Consider the following 13376-nt stretch of genomic DNA (forward strand, 5'->3'; position numbering starts at 1 on the left):
GATTTTTTTTTTTTCCCCCGAAAGATTCATTCCACTATATTGCTACTCTCAATGTAAGTTCTTCAAACATAAAAATTAGGGGGAAATGAATATAGGATGCTAACCAAACAAGGGATATTTCAATCCAATATTTTAAATTTAGCTAGCCACACTAGACACCAGTGTCGAATAAACATAGCTAGCTGGCTGTTCAATACAACGATTGAAGAGCCAACAATCTATCAAATAAAAGAACCAAGCGCACTTTGTCCTAGTGTTCGTTCGATCATACAGGGAAAAACATTGTTCTCCATTTACAGAATGCATTTTTTTAACATCTTCTATTATTACATTTTTATCAATTAACATCTTGCATAAGCAATTGGTTATTGAAATTACGAAAAGACCACTAAGAAAACAACATGATTCTTTTCCTTTATTTTTAATATGCTAAGGGAAACTTGACCACAGGAAAACTTTTTCATCTTCACAAAACTTTTCCTAGTCTTTTCTTCAATCTGTAAATTTTATAATATTATTAATAAGTTGTGTTTTCGGCTCCATTTTATAAATGAACTCTCCCAAATGATATGCAACACTGTGGAAGATTAAGAAGATCCATTTTCACAGCAAAAAAATACTTCTGTACTCTATGCAAGAAGAATAGGCAAACACCCATACCTGCTCGCCACTCAATCATTCGCGTGTTCGCGCTGCACCTTTACAATTTGTCTGTTGTTCTCTTTCTCAGGCCTCCATAGAACATTCTACTAGCACTCATTCGCATTTATTTGATTGTTTTAGCTAAAATTGCAATTTATCAATTACCAGACAAGCCAATTATATGGGCAATGACATCTTCCAGTTGAGAAAAGTGACTCAAAAACTTGTCATGCTGTTCGAAGGATTCAATGTGATTTTGCTGCCACTGAGAAAGGCCATCACCGATAACCTTCATACCACTCTGGATTAATTCTACTCCCCTTCTAATTCCATCAGGGAGTTTCCTTCTCTTATTCAATTGGATGTCAACATTAATCTCCTCATGTTCCATAGCCTCTATATTTAGATCTGAAATCTTTTGAACCATTTCTTTTAGAACCATACCTTCCTTCACAAGAACCTCAAGCTGCTCAAAGCTAGGTGTAATGGTAAGAAGAGCCATTTCCTTCTCGAGAAATGCTTTTAACTCGAACATAAATCTCTCCTCATTTGCTTCATTTCCTGACACTATATCATACGAAAGAGCTGCATTTTGTGGCACAAATCGCCATAGTTGATTGCAAGAAGTACGAGCAGCAAAATATCCAAAAGCTGCAATTGCAAGATGAGCAAGTGCCCAGTGCCGCTCCCTGAATAGCATGTGATACAACTCCCATACAGCCAAACTCTTTGCACAATCATCACTTTCTGACATTTCCATGTCCCCAAGTCCTCCCATGAAAAGTGCCAGATATGGTTTGGACTGGTGCAATATAGGATTTGAGGCCGCAGGCCCTGTGATAAACAAGTTTTGAAGCTCCAAGATGACTTCTCCTATCTCATCAGATTTATATAGATGCTTCATATTTGAGACGATCCCCAATGTTTCACATAAAAGCTTTTGGTAATGTTCCTTCGATAGTTTGTCCACAGGATTTCTGAAGTTGCGAATAATATTGGCCAAGAAGTTGAGGCTCTTCATGTCAACATCAGATATGCTAACCTGTCTACCAGACATAAAAGTTCTGTTCAGCATTGCTACCAATAATAATCTAACAAGGATATGACCTGAAGCTCAAGCTCAAGGATCATCAAAGAAACTATGCTTACACCTAGATGCATTCTATTATAATCTACATCTGCATGTGTGTCCATTTAAATGATTAAAGAAGAACATGGGAACACTTGATCTTATGATTTTATCTACTAATGCAAATGGTAGAATACTTGCCAATGCTACATAAATCTTGTAACAAGCCTGATACTCTAGTCAGGATAGATAAAAAGATTAGAAAATATTTACAACTTCCACTAAACACTTTAAATCATTTTGAAAAAGGCACAGGTTACTCACTGTGACTGCAGGGAGGCTGAAAGTGCAAAAACTGGAGTCCCAAATAAACCAGAACTGCAAGCAGTCAACAGTTGGTCATTGTAACTCCCAATAAAGCCAAAGTAATCAGTAACAATTTTCTGTTTAGCAGTACTTCTGATATTAGCTGACAGTGAATTCAGAGGAAAGCCTTCCAAGAGCAAGGCTACGTACATAACTGATGCAACTTGAGGTTCGTTATCATTAATGACTGAACTATAAACACGGTCTACCATAGATGGAATCCCATTAGTAAGCAGCAAGCATATTGTCCTTGCTATTTTCCTTAGAGGAGAAGGAGGAATAAGAACTGATTCTGGAGATGCCAGTAATTTCATTAATGAATAAAACTTATCAATAATGCCATTTGCTATGTCATTTTCAGCATGACGCAGCAAAAAGCACCAAAGTTCCACTATAATCTCCCAGCACAGAAAATGTGGATGGAAAAGATTCTCAAGCAGAAAAACCTCCAATTCCAACCAACCATTAGTTGACACCACAATCATGAAGGTTTTTATTGCATCCAAGAGAGCAGAAAAAATAGGCTGCCAAACCAATTCAATTTTTTTCCCAGAACCATATGGTACAGGAATTTGCAAACCAAGAATGGAAGGGTATACCTCCTCATCAACTAATATATCCAAAAACCACCCAAGCTTTCTTGTTATCAGGTTCCGTGTACCTGCTTCAAGGTCAACAGAATATCTGAGCAATGTCTGAAACAGTGCAACACGAGCAAGCAGCAATCGCTTGTCTTGGAGCAAAGACTCCGAACTTACAGAAAATATTTCAACCATTGATGACATATGTAGATATCTACTTGAATCTCTGGGGAATGAATTTGAGTAGCATTCCTCAACGAACAACCAGTCTAGAAGTTCAAACTTATGCTCCAATTTCACTTCAGGCGAATTTATTACAGAAGTAAGCAAATCCATGGATGTCTTCTCTAAAAGTTCTGAGAACACTTCACTGGCAGTCTTAAGAAGATTTTCATAGCTCAAGAAAATCCTGAAGGCTGAGATCATTATTGCGCAGTGTACTATCTCCTTGTATACAATATATGCTTGGCATGGATATAAGGAAGATATTTTCACGGCATTAATAAGGTAAAATTTGACGGGAAGAAATGTCCTTCTGGCTTCAGTTACAGAAACTGTATCCTCTAATGAAGAAGACCAAGCCGTGGCTGCAAATTTAAGAGGTCCAGTGACAAAGGAAATTAGGGTTACAATAATATCTTGCACGCTTACCCTCTCTGCTAGTGTTCCCTTGCATAGCTGAAGCAAGGTGACCACACCTTTCCATGACACATTGAGAATGGTTACCAGATTTCCACCATCACTCGCAGCAAGGATGCCGAGCTCACACAGTTTCTCTATAGTACATTTTGTTGTGTTTATAACATGATTCCTTATATTGGCCTCTCTATGGTCTATGCTGCTGCAAGCCTTCTCAGGTCCTGCATCATGGGAATCCCAATTCACAGATAGGGAATACTCCTTGCATAGTCTCACCACACCATCAATCACCATCTGGGCAACCTTCAGTATTTCTGAGCCATTTGAATCAATTCTCTGTTTTAATAGAGCAAGGGAACGCCCTTATCAACAGATAACAACAAATTTTGAAGTGAAAAATAATGATTAGTGCTAACAGAACAGAAAATTTTTCCCCTTGATCTAGAAGTGTCGATTTAAAATCAGAAAACTACATGATGTTGTGCAAAAACACCTAAAGGATATATTTCAGATACAGCCTAAGATCCTTGAAGCATATTGTAATGAAGAGTTCAGGCAACTACAAGTTCTCAACAACTTTTCAGCTGAAAAGTTCAAAGTTTTTCAATTTTTTCCTCAAAGATCATATCAATATCAAAATCGTTGCCTTAATGAAAAGAGGTCAATCAGTAAATTTATTGGTGCAAAAACAGAAGTCTAGTGAAGAAAAAGAATAGCACATTTGTATACGATCATACAGATATATTAACCTATCATTGGTTTTTCACTACCTGTATTCTCGCTGCATGTTAATGAAGTTAATCTAGAGAATAGCAAATTTGTGTAAGATGCTTATTCCTCATTAACTCAAAGAAGGCAACCCAACCAGCTTTACCTTCACCAACTGCAAAAGTATCCTAGTATAAAGACCATTCAAACAAGAAGCAAAGCATGGGTACCTTACTATCTGATACTACATCCTTTGTCAAATTTAGCTGTTCCAAAATGAACCTTTCAACAATAATTGTGGAATTATCATCAGTCAAAACAGGGTATCTTGTCAAAGCCATCATGCTAGCAGCAGACAAGCCCAAGAAATCCAAAAGAAGCTGCAAAATTTAATTTAAAATATCAAAAAAAGTATCTATAAGAAAGTGTAAGCATTAATCGGATCAACTGATTATCATAATCATGTAAAACCTTGATAACATTGCAAGCTCCGAATCAGGAGTAGAAAGGAGGACATTTTATGGAAAGGAAAAACTATACATCAACTCATAGATCAAAGGGACAAAGTTTTTCATTAGGAACAAAAACTACTCATCATGGTAGATCTTCTAAATAGAATCAATTATTGTAAGAGAGATTAACTCAAGGAACAAGTATTAGATATCTCAAAACAACATGTATGATTGATGCATATTTGTATTCCTGAAGCAGGTAAGACTAGACTCTAATTACTCGTATCCCTTTTCTAGCTGGTTGTCACCAAGAATTTCAGTTGATGCAAGGTAAATAGTAGTCCTCGTAGCAATAAAGGTAACAGCCGAGTGAACATCCTACATGGACATACACATATAAACAACAGTATTCTTTGCATGAAAACCCAAGAATATGGACATTATATTATGTGGTACGTTCATTCCATGTAGTAATAATATGATGTGATTAAGAATTCGAATGAAAAAGAAGGCTGCTAGGTGGAGGGATAGACTTCTTGCATAACTAAACAGAGGTTACTTAAAACTGATCCAGTGGACTACAAGTTTAGCATCTATCACAGAACTCTCATTTAATCAAGTAACGACAAGACAAGTTCAGTGCATTTAAGTTTGTGATAATAAGGAACTAGTAAACAGATGAACAAAGCTCATCAAAGGCATGTCGAATGATATGCAGCTCATAGAAAAAAGTATGCACATGGAACTGGCCCGATATGCAGTATAAATTTATTGATAAAGGGCATTTTAGTTTCAAATATTCTGGATAAAGATCGGTCTTGGAGTTGTAATTAAGTGTAAGGATATTACAAACCTATTTTATCAGCATGGAACAATCTCATTTCTACAGAGATAACCGAAATTCTGCCAATTGTCATATACCTGAAAGAATATGACACAATGCTCATCTTCTTGAGAATCAGCAGCTGACATAAGGGTCATCTTCAGATGTTTTCCACACCACGTACTTGCCTAACAAATAGAATCTCATTCAGGTTGGGAATTGATATGTGTCATCAACAGAAGTGCACATGAATAGCAAAAAGAAAATTATTTCGTTGTAGAAAAATATACCAGTGTCTCAAGAGCAAGAAATTGCACTAAGCATTCAGATAAATCTGAATCAACATATTTTGCAACCACCTGCAAGATAGCTTTGTTTAACATGCATTGAGATACATCCAAGCAAGTGAAGTCTTCCCAAAACGTCTAGCTTGTTGTTAAGGCAAGAAACATGGCACCCATCAAGAGCATCAAGTGGTATAAAATAGGAATCTTAAATACCCATTCACTGGATGACGCAACAAGCAGCAAATGAAATTTAGTGCATTATCACCAACAAGGAGATTTGTTGTTTAATGACCATAAAATCTGGTCAGTAAATGATGTTAGTTGAAAGCAAAAACCATGAAATATTAATCTCAAATGCATTATTATGCAAAAGAACTCAATTCTTAGACTGATAACACATAATAGAAAACCTTCCAGTCTTAGCATTAAAACGAGATTTAGTTCAAAATGCACAAATATTTCTTACTTAAAAAATAAAATGAAAATATAGTACAGTAAATGGATACTGTAAGGCATTCAACAAGAGACGCCAAGTCAGTTTTCTCAGGTATATCCAACTCCCTGAGTTTTGCAAGCAGCTGAATGCGGCTCTCGACAACCTGTAACATAGAATAACAAGTAGAAAGACTCGTGAACAAGACACAAAACAAAACAACTAAATTCGAAATATTCCAGAATTAAGAGCAATAGGCAACCATGATTTCTAATTCAAAAAAATGGAGAGGTTTAGTAATTAATGAGCGTTTTGCAGTGGCATAAATGAAATGGAGATTTCAAATTAGCAAAGATTAATGGAGAAACTTACATCTGATGATTTGATGGCTTCTATTAGAGTCTGCAAGTCGTTGTTGGAGCTCTCTCTTTCCATTTTCGCTGGTTGTAACTTCTCTGTGTGACTAGATTTACGCGCTGTTTTAATGGTTCCCTTTCCCGCCTCCACCGAAGGACAGAGCGGGGGTAGGAGAGAGTCCAGAAATTGGACTTTCGGTGTTTCTAAGCTTTTATTGGGCAAAAAAGTGATGGTTCAATTGAGGTCAAACCATGGAGCCATGATGGGCCCAATAGGCACCAGCCTGTTATCCACCACTGTCGAGAGCGGGAGGTACTCGCTGCTCTGTTAGACCAGCCTCACGCAGTGCCCTCCTCTGCAGGAGTAGAGTGACCCAAGCCTTCGCCAAGATCACAAGACTCAGCTCTCGGCTTGACATGGGCAGGCCAGCAGATTGCCAACATAGACCCGACCCAATAGTTTAAACCAACGTTCCACCGCTTCAAAGCCCTCACAAGAGTTACAAGCTCGCGTTACTGAGCTCAGCTGGCCAAGCTTGGTCTTCAGAGAATGAAGAAGTGTAAAATCGAATTAACACTAACCAATGTGGGATTTATGAGCACATTATAGTTCTTGTATTATAATGGTGATCCCATAAGAGGCTAGCCGAACTTAAATGGGATATGATAGCTACTTTATGGTATTAACATTGTTTTCATTTTATTCATTGTAATCTCTAATAATTCGAGGACAATATTGTATTTTGCAGACCATGAGTTCACACGCATGAATAAACTAGCATTTTACGCACATCTTATTACATTACCCAAATTCTGGAAATAAAAATTACTTTAAACAAAGAAGGTTTAAGCTTTGTCATTAATCATCGAATTAATACAAGCAAATGGCGATACAATCAAATGGTAACTCAGTACTTACTCAGAGGCCCAATTATCAAGGCCAAAAATATCTTGAAACTATTTAGTAGGGGGTGCGCCAGGCCCAAACAGTAGTGCAACGAATGGGCGACCCTTGAAGACCCCAGTAGCAAGCTACTGCAGTGGGCCCTCCCCAATAAAAAATTAATTTAATATCATGTGAGCCAATGGCCCACGTATCAGATATTAAACTGATAAGAACAGATACTACACTTGATCTTAGCCAAAAGGCCGAGAAAGGTATGCTTTGTTTCGCGTTTTGTTGCGCACTTTATAGTCAAAGTTCATATTCAACATTTTCATTTAACTGATGTGGGATTTATAAGCAAGGAAAACTTTTCTTATGCGGATACTGTATTAGCCATTAGCTTCCTCAATGTAAATCAGCCTGGAACCTGGAGTATTGTGGTTCTATATATTTCAAACTTACGAGAAATTAACAGTTTTTTTTTCTATCAGGGACTTGAGAAATATTAATCTTTTTAAGTTTTAAAATCCTTATTCAGCTATATGACCTCTGCTTTCCTGCCTGCTATACAAACTAGAAAACAGCAAACCAACAAAAATTAAACAGAATCCTGCAGGTTGCATTTATTGATTTTTTACAATATTACTTTCAGTTCGTTCGAACCTGTGAAACTAATTAATGATGCAATTTCGTTTGCACAATAAAATTTGCATTTCAAAGACGTGAAAGCAACAAATTCATTGCTATGAATTATTAGTGATCAGCCCCTTTTATGCCGAAACCTTCCCAAATTCGTTTTTTAATTCTTTCTTTTTCAAGAGCAAATTTGAACCTTTATAAATAAAAAGAAATACTTCATGCATATCAACCTAAATAAATATGCTATTATAAAACCTTTTTTTGATTTAATTTACAAAAATGACAGTGTGAAGTATATATATACAGGCAAGAATTAATGGATCATATATATATATATATATATATAATATTTCTTTTCCTTCAACTGCATGATACACTGAGTAGCATACAGGTGGTCTGCATGCAAAATGGAAGTTCAGATTTATCTGACACAGACACACTGATCACTGATCTTAAATCCTAAAACATGACCTTACTCTTCAATTACTTGTCTCCCGCCAAAAAGAAAAAAGAAAAGAAAATTCTAGGTTTTACACTTCACTTATACATACGTGTAAGTGGTTACACTTGCATGTCTTTATTCTTTTTGGGGTTTAAAATGGAAAAATTATCAATTTTCTCCTAATTATTTTTTTCTGTATGCTAGAACTATTCATAAATTAAGCCAATGGAGACAAGAAAGAGTTTGCAATAATGGAAAGAAAAGTAGGAAACAACAATTTAGCATTTGAGACGAGAAATAAGCAAAACACAGCGATAAAGATACAAATTAACCGACTGTTTCGAAAGAGACTACTGCTCAACAAAGCAGATTAAAACACATAGTACCACGACTAAACACAAACATTACATAATATCAACACTAACTAATCAAGACAGAACCCTAAAACATCCAAACATCAGCTCGATCGATAGTCTTATCATTTAAGGGCATGGGAAAATCCCACCACCAGTACCGCCTGCACCACCAGTACCTCCACCTGCAGCAGCACCACCAGCAGCACCACCACCTAAACCACCCATACCACCAAGACCTCCTCCTGTACCACCAAGACCACCATAGCCACCTATGCCACCAATTCCTCCAATTCCACCATACTTCCCAATTCCACCGACTCCACCAAGAACCGGAAATCCACCAACAACGCCGGCATAACCACCCATTCCGGCAAAGCCACCTACACCACCATAGATGAAATTCTTTTTGTCTTTAAGGCCAGTGCTTGCGGGTGACTCGGCCATTACTGGTGCAGTAGCACTCGCATGCACAAATACTTGCTGATTTGGTAGGTTATCGTCAACAGTAGTTTCCTTTGGTGGACAAGGATGAATAAAATTCTTTTGGTCACTGATCAGACCTGCATGATCAGAAGAAGGTACATTACGTGCATTTGCATGCACGAATGCTAGAACAAGCAAAAAAACCAAACAACACCTACCCATTTCTCTCTCTCTCTCTATATCTGTTGCGAGTCTAGCTACCAGTACTTCTGGTATGGTACAGTTGGGTTATATAAGGGAATGAGGGGGTTGGTAACAGTTGAAGGTAATAAAGGGGTGATAGTAATTGACAATGAAACTTTGCTCTCATAATCTCGAGAAGGGAAATTTTTGAATTTGGAATCAGAGAGTTAGGTGAATCAAAAGAAGTGAAATTTAAGGAAACATACATGTCAACTATCATTCATTTCAACTATGATATGTTATCAATTGCCTTTATTTATTTATTTTTGTCGTGACTTTTGTACTTGCACAAATTCCTACAACATGTCCGAAAGGATTCAAGAACTTAGAAACTAGGATAAAACTTGCTGTCCCAGGTGTATGGAATTATCTATACACTAAATTAATTAAAATTTTTTTGAAATATATGGTATTTAATGGCGAACTAGCAAGCAAAATAAAAAATCAAATAATATATTATTTTCTTAAATTAAATTAATTTAGTTTTTCATATTTCGTAGTTGCTTGTGAAAATAAAGCACAAGTGCAAATTACCAAAAAATATTTAATATGTGCAAAATTAATTTATAGTAAAATTTTGCGGATATTTTAAAAAAGACAAATCAAATCCCCTTTGTATTATATTTTTATAATAAAATAATCACGACCGTAATAGCCATCAAAATATTTGAGAATAAATTTCAATTTAAAAAAGAGTGTGAGATTCTTATTATTGAAAAATATATAAAGAGCAGAGTTATTTATTTTTAAAGCATTTTTCAGTCATTACTAGTGCCCACCTGCCCTTTGCCATGTCATATCAAATCTTGAAAAAGAAAGCCCAAGTGCAAAGTTCAACATTTTTGTTAGGAGGCAGTTGCAAGGTGAGCCCAAGAAGCCCTGCTTTTTACTACGTTATTTATACATGTTGTTGGCTCTCGGATTTAATATTTTTTCATAATAAATTTAAATTTCAATATAAGAATTCCTATTTTGAATTTAAAATCTTAATTTATAGTAATATTTTTCTTTTTTATTAATTTTTATATTACAATTTGATTTTTTTAATATTAAATACAAATATTAATCATCATTATTATAATTGAGTTTAAATTTTAATATTATAATTATTGTAATATTAAAATTATAATTAAACTCGTGTTTTAATAACTTTAATGTGTTAATTATAAAATACTAATTCTTAAATTTTCTAATTGAGTCAGTAAGGTCAATATTATTTCTATAGTAAGTCACTAAATATTAGAAAAATTCTAACTTAAAATAATTTTTGAATGGAAAAAGATGATTCAAAATCTTATATCCAATTCATATCTTGTACATACTCAATATAGATTTTTTTTTATAAAAAAAATCAAATTCTATACAAAATTTTAATAATATAATCATTAAATTTCACAAATCCAATGTTCTACAAGTGTCCAATATTCTATAATTTATCTATAATTAATTAATATATATAAAAGTGAAAATGGATGAAAAAAATATTGAGATGGTCAAAAATACCTCTACTAAGTTTATAGGTTGATATAAATAGCATTAAAAATTTTAATTTGATCAATTGAAAAAATAAAGATAATTTTGATTGGTCACGTTTGTTTTCTATTTAAACTAAATTATATATTATATAAAGTGTATATAAAATATGAAAATATTATTCGGTTCCACTGAGAACTGACAGTTTTGAAACCGAAATCATATAATATAATATTAAATAATATAGCATATATGTATGTTTAATATGGTAATATATATACATATTATATAGTAATATAATATAATATGGTAGTACTATTTAATGGATACTAAATAAGGTACGTATATATTAAATATGGTAAAAATATATAATTTCTATAAGAAATTATTTTAATTGGTTGAAAAAATAAAGGTAATATTTAATTTTATTTGGTTATATTATACCATATAAGATATATATTAAATATGATAAAAATATAATATTTTAATAATGATTTTTAATATATCTTTAAGTTGATTGGTTACAATTATTTCCTAAAGTAACTTGTTCTACAAAAATAAATATAATTTATTATTATTTAGATAAAACTTGTGACGGTACCTAATATCCTTTGTAGCGAAATTCAAATAAATTTCTTCATAGCTAAATAAATAAAATTTTTTTGACAAAATAAATAAACTTTATTACGATTTTTTTTTTCTCCGAATAAAATAAACATATACTATCCACGTTATGATTCTAATTCTAAATAAGATTAGACATGGAAAGTATTAAAAATTAGACAAACTATTATAGTATGAAATCAATCATAAAATCTAAAGTAATTAAAAAATTAAATGTTCATCGTAATTATTATATTTACATAAATAAAAGATTTATGCAAATAAGGATGAACAACCCTATTTTTATCTATAGCCAAAAGGAGGATATACGAACTCTTATCATGTATATAAAGCCTATTACTATGAAATCACTTTACTATCAAAATATCCTTCCTCATCGATAAAAAAAACTTACAGAAGAAGAAGAAGAAAATGTATCTCTCTTTGATAACTAGGATATTGATCATCACAATCATAGTTCTCAATCTCTTCTTCTTGCTAGGTAAATTAAAAGGGAAGCCTTAGCTCTCTTTATATACATATATATTATAATTTTGTAGGAGGCTAATATTGAATTGGTGACCTTCCTTTATTTTGCAGGAGAGGCTGCACCTGTGTGCAGAGGAAAATGTGAAAACTTCCCCGATTGTGGTGCGTTTTGCAAACGTATCGGTTATGCAGGAGGCAAATGTTATCCTCCACTTTTTCAATATTGTTGCTGCGAATAATTGAGTTTCGAGCTTGTGGCTATGGATCTGCTGCCTGCCCTCTTTAAATTAATAAATGAATTTAATAACTTGTCTCTCTTGCTCTTACTTAATTGTTAAGAGCAATTCGCCATTGAGAATAAAATCAAAATTTCTATATAATGGTTGTGGACTATCTAAATTTTTATGTCATAACTTTTTAAAATAATACATATTGATAACTCTTGACAGAGTATTACAAACCGGATGAAATACAAACAAACATAAATTATAAATTGTAGGATGGAACTAGCAAATTTTGAGAAAAGAGAGCATTTGCACATAAATTACTAATTGGACAATGGAACTGGTAAATTGAGGAAAGGGAACATTTTGCACATTATGTACTTTTTTTTCTCTTGTTAGCAATAGATTTTAAATGTTTCTCAGGTAATAGTGATGCAGTACTAGCAGCCCAACATCAAGAAAAGATGAAGTTGAAGTTTCACAAAAAAGAACGATCCAAAGAAAAGGCAGATTTAGTATTTGCTTCTTTAGAAACTATATGCTTCCTTGGATGGTAATGGCATTGGGGTCCATTTATCAATGCGAAGACTATTTGAACTAATGGAGCATTTTGTCTTATTGTTTAAGAACTTACTTTCATGGTTACTATTCCTATACGACCAACAGTAAATCAAAAGTTCAAATTATCCAATACCCATAGAAAGTGAGAATCAATTATTATTAGGACATGCATTAATCATCTCACAACTCAGATATAAATATTTTTTTAGTACAATTCACATGGTGTAACCTTTTCTTTCTGATCAAACAGTCCTTTTCCAGCAGAAAGCTGTGCCCTTTCTAAAGTAGCACAGCAGTCTAAGATACTTTGGAAAAAGGTACACTTAGATGCAAATCAGGAATCAATTCTTTCTTTCTGATTAACCAACTAGGGAAATGAGAAAAAAAGTGAAACCCTAGCAACCAAAGGCCAGAGAGGAGGAGGAAGAAGAAGAAGAAGAAGAAGAGAGAGCTGCCATACTTTCATGAAGTGGAATCAAAGACCCACTTCATCATGGGCCCCACTTACCCTAGTGGAATTTGAAAGTCAAAATTCAATAACTTGATCTTCGAGTCTGGTTATCTCAGAATCAACTTTTTCACTAGATTCTTTCTTTGTATCTTCAATTTGAATATTTTGCTCTTTGTATGATAATTATTGCACTAGATGATTAGCTAATTGAATGAAGGTAAAAATTAGAC

At 33.9% G+C, this 13376-nt stretch overlaps 2 protein-coding genes and 2 non-coding genes across 5 annotated transcripts; all 4 read right to left on the bottom strand.

The window, feature by feature from the left end:
- Window positions 1-486: 486 nt before the first annotated feature.
- Window positions 487-6959, bottom strand: LOC105638473 (holliday junction resolvase). 2 transcript variants are annotated; one of them, XM_012222283.4, is made up of 7 exons: window positions 6373-6959; window positions 6074-6166; window positions 5571-5705; window positions 5379-5468; window positions 4236-4385; window positions 2036-3633; window positions 487-1688 (listed from the first exon to the last, which is right to left on the bottom strand). In XM_012222283.4, exons 1-7 carry the CDS (start codon window positions 6433-6435, stop codon window positions 800-802), a joined length of 3018 nt encoding a protein of 1005 aa, XP_012077673.1. In that variant the 5' UTR covers window positions 6436-6959; the 3' UTR covers window positions 487-799. The 2 variants fall into 2 exon arrangements, with proteins under 2 accessions (XP_012077673.1, XP_020536705.1); XM_020681046.3 differs by lacking the exons at window positions 5571-5705; window positions 6074-6166; window positions 6373-6959 and having other exon boundaries at window positions 5311-5448.
- LOC149495075 (signal recognition particle RNA) lies at window positions 6580-6883 on the bottom strand. Its single transcript, XR_016321933.1, has one exon.
- Window positions 6960-7322: 363 nt separating the features above from the next.
- LOC119369282 (U2 spliceosomal RNA) lies at window positions 7323-7518 on the bottom strand. Its single transcript, XR_005176958.1, has one exon. It is a non-coding gene; the product is annotated as a U2 spliceosomal RNA (small nuclear RNA).
- Window positions 7519-8586: 1068 nt separating this feature from the next.
- Window positions 8587-9376, bottom strand: LOC105638471 (glycine-rich protein). The gene has a single exon (XM_012222282.4). It carries the CDS (start codon window positions 9322-9324, stop codon window positions 8806-8808), a length of 519 nt encoding a protein of 172 aa, XP_012077672.1. The 5' UTR covers window positions 9325-9376; the 3' UTR covers window positions 8587-8805.
- Window positions 9377-13376: the final 4000 nt, after the last annotated feature.

Source organism: Jatropha curcas, chromosome 7 (assembly GCF_041381405.1).
Source record: "Jatropha curcas cultivar XTBG-Jc1 chromosome 7, XTBG_Jcur_1.0, whole genome shotgun sequence".
Taxonomy (NCBI): domain Eukaryota; kingdom Viridiplantae; phylum Streptophyta; class Magnoliopsida; order Malpighiales; family Euphorbiaceae; genus Jatropha; species Jatropha curcas.

Excerpts from the sequence above, each read along its gene's own strand:
- LOC105638473 (XM_012222283.4), bottom strand. The coding sequence starts at position 6,435 with ATGGAAAGAGAGAGCTCCAACAACGACTTGCAGACTCTAATAGAAGCC. Across the intron at positions 5,469-5,570 it reads TTCTTGCTCTTGAGACACTG|GCAAGTACGTGGTGTGGAAA; the intron begins GTATATTTTTCT and ends TCTATTTGTTAG. Across the intron at positions 3,634-4,235 it reads ATGTAGTATCAGATAGTAAG|AGAATTGATTCAAATGGCTC; the intron begins GTACCCATGCTT and ends CTATTAAAACAG.
- LOC105638471 (XM_012222282.4), bottom strand. The coding sequence starts at position 9,324 with ATGGGTAGGTGTTGTTTGGTTTTTTTGCTTGTTCTAGCATTCGTGCAT.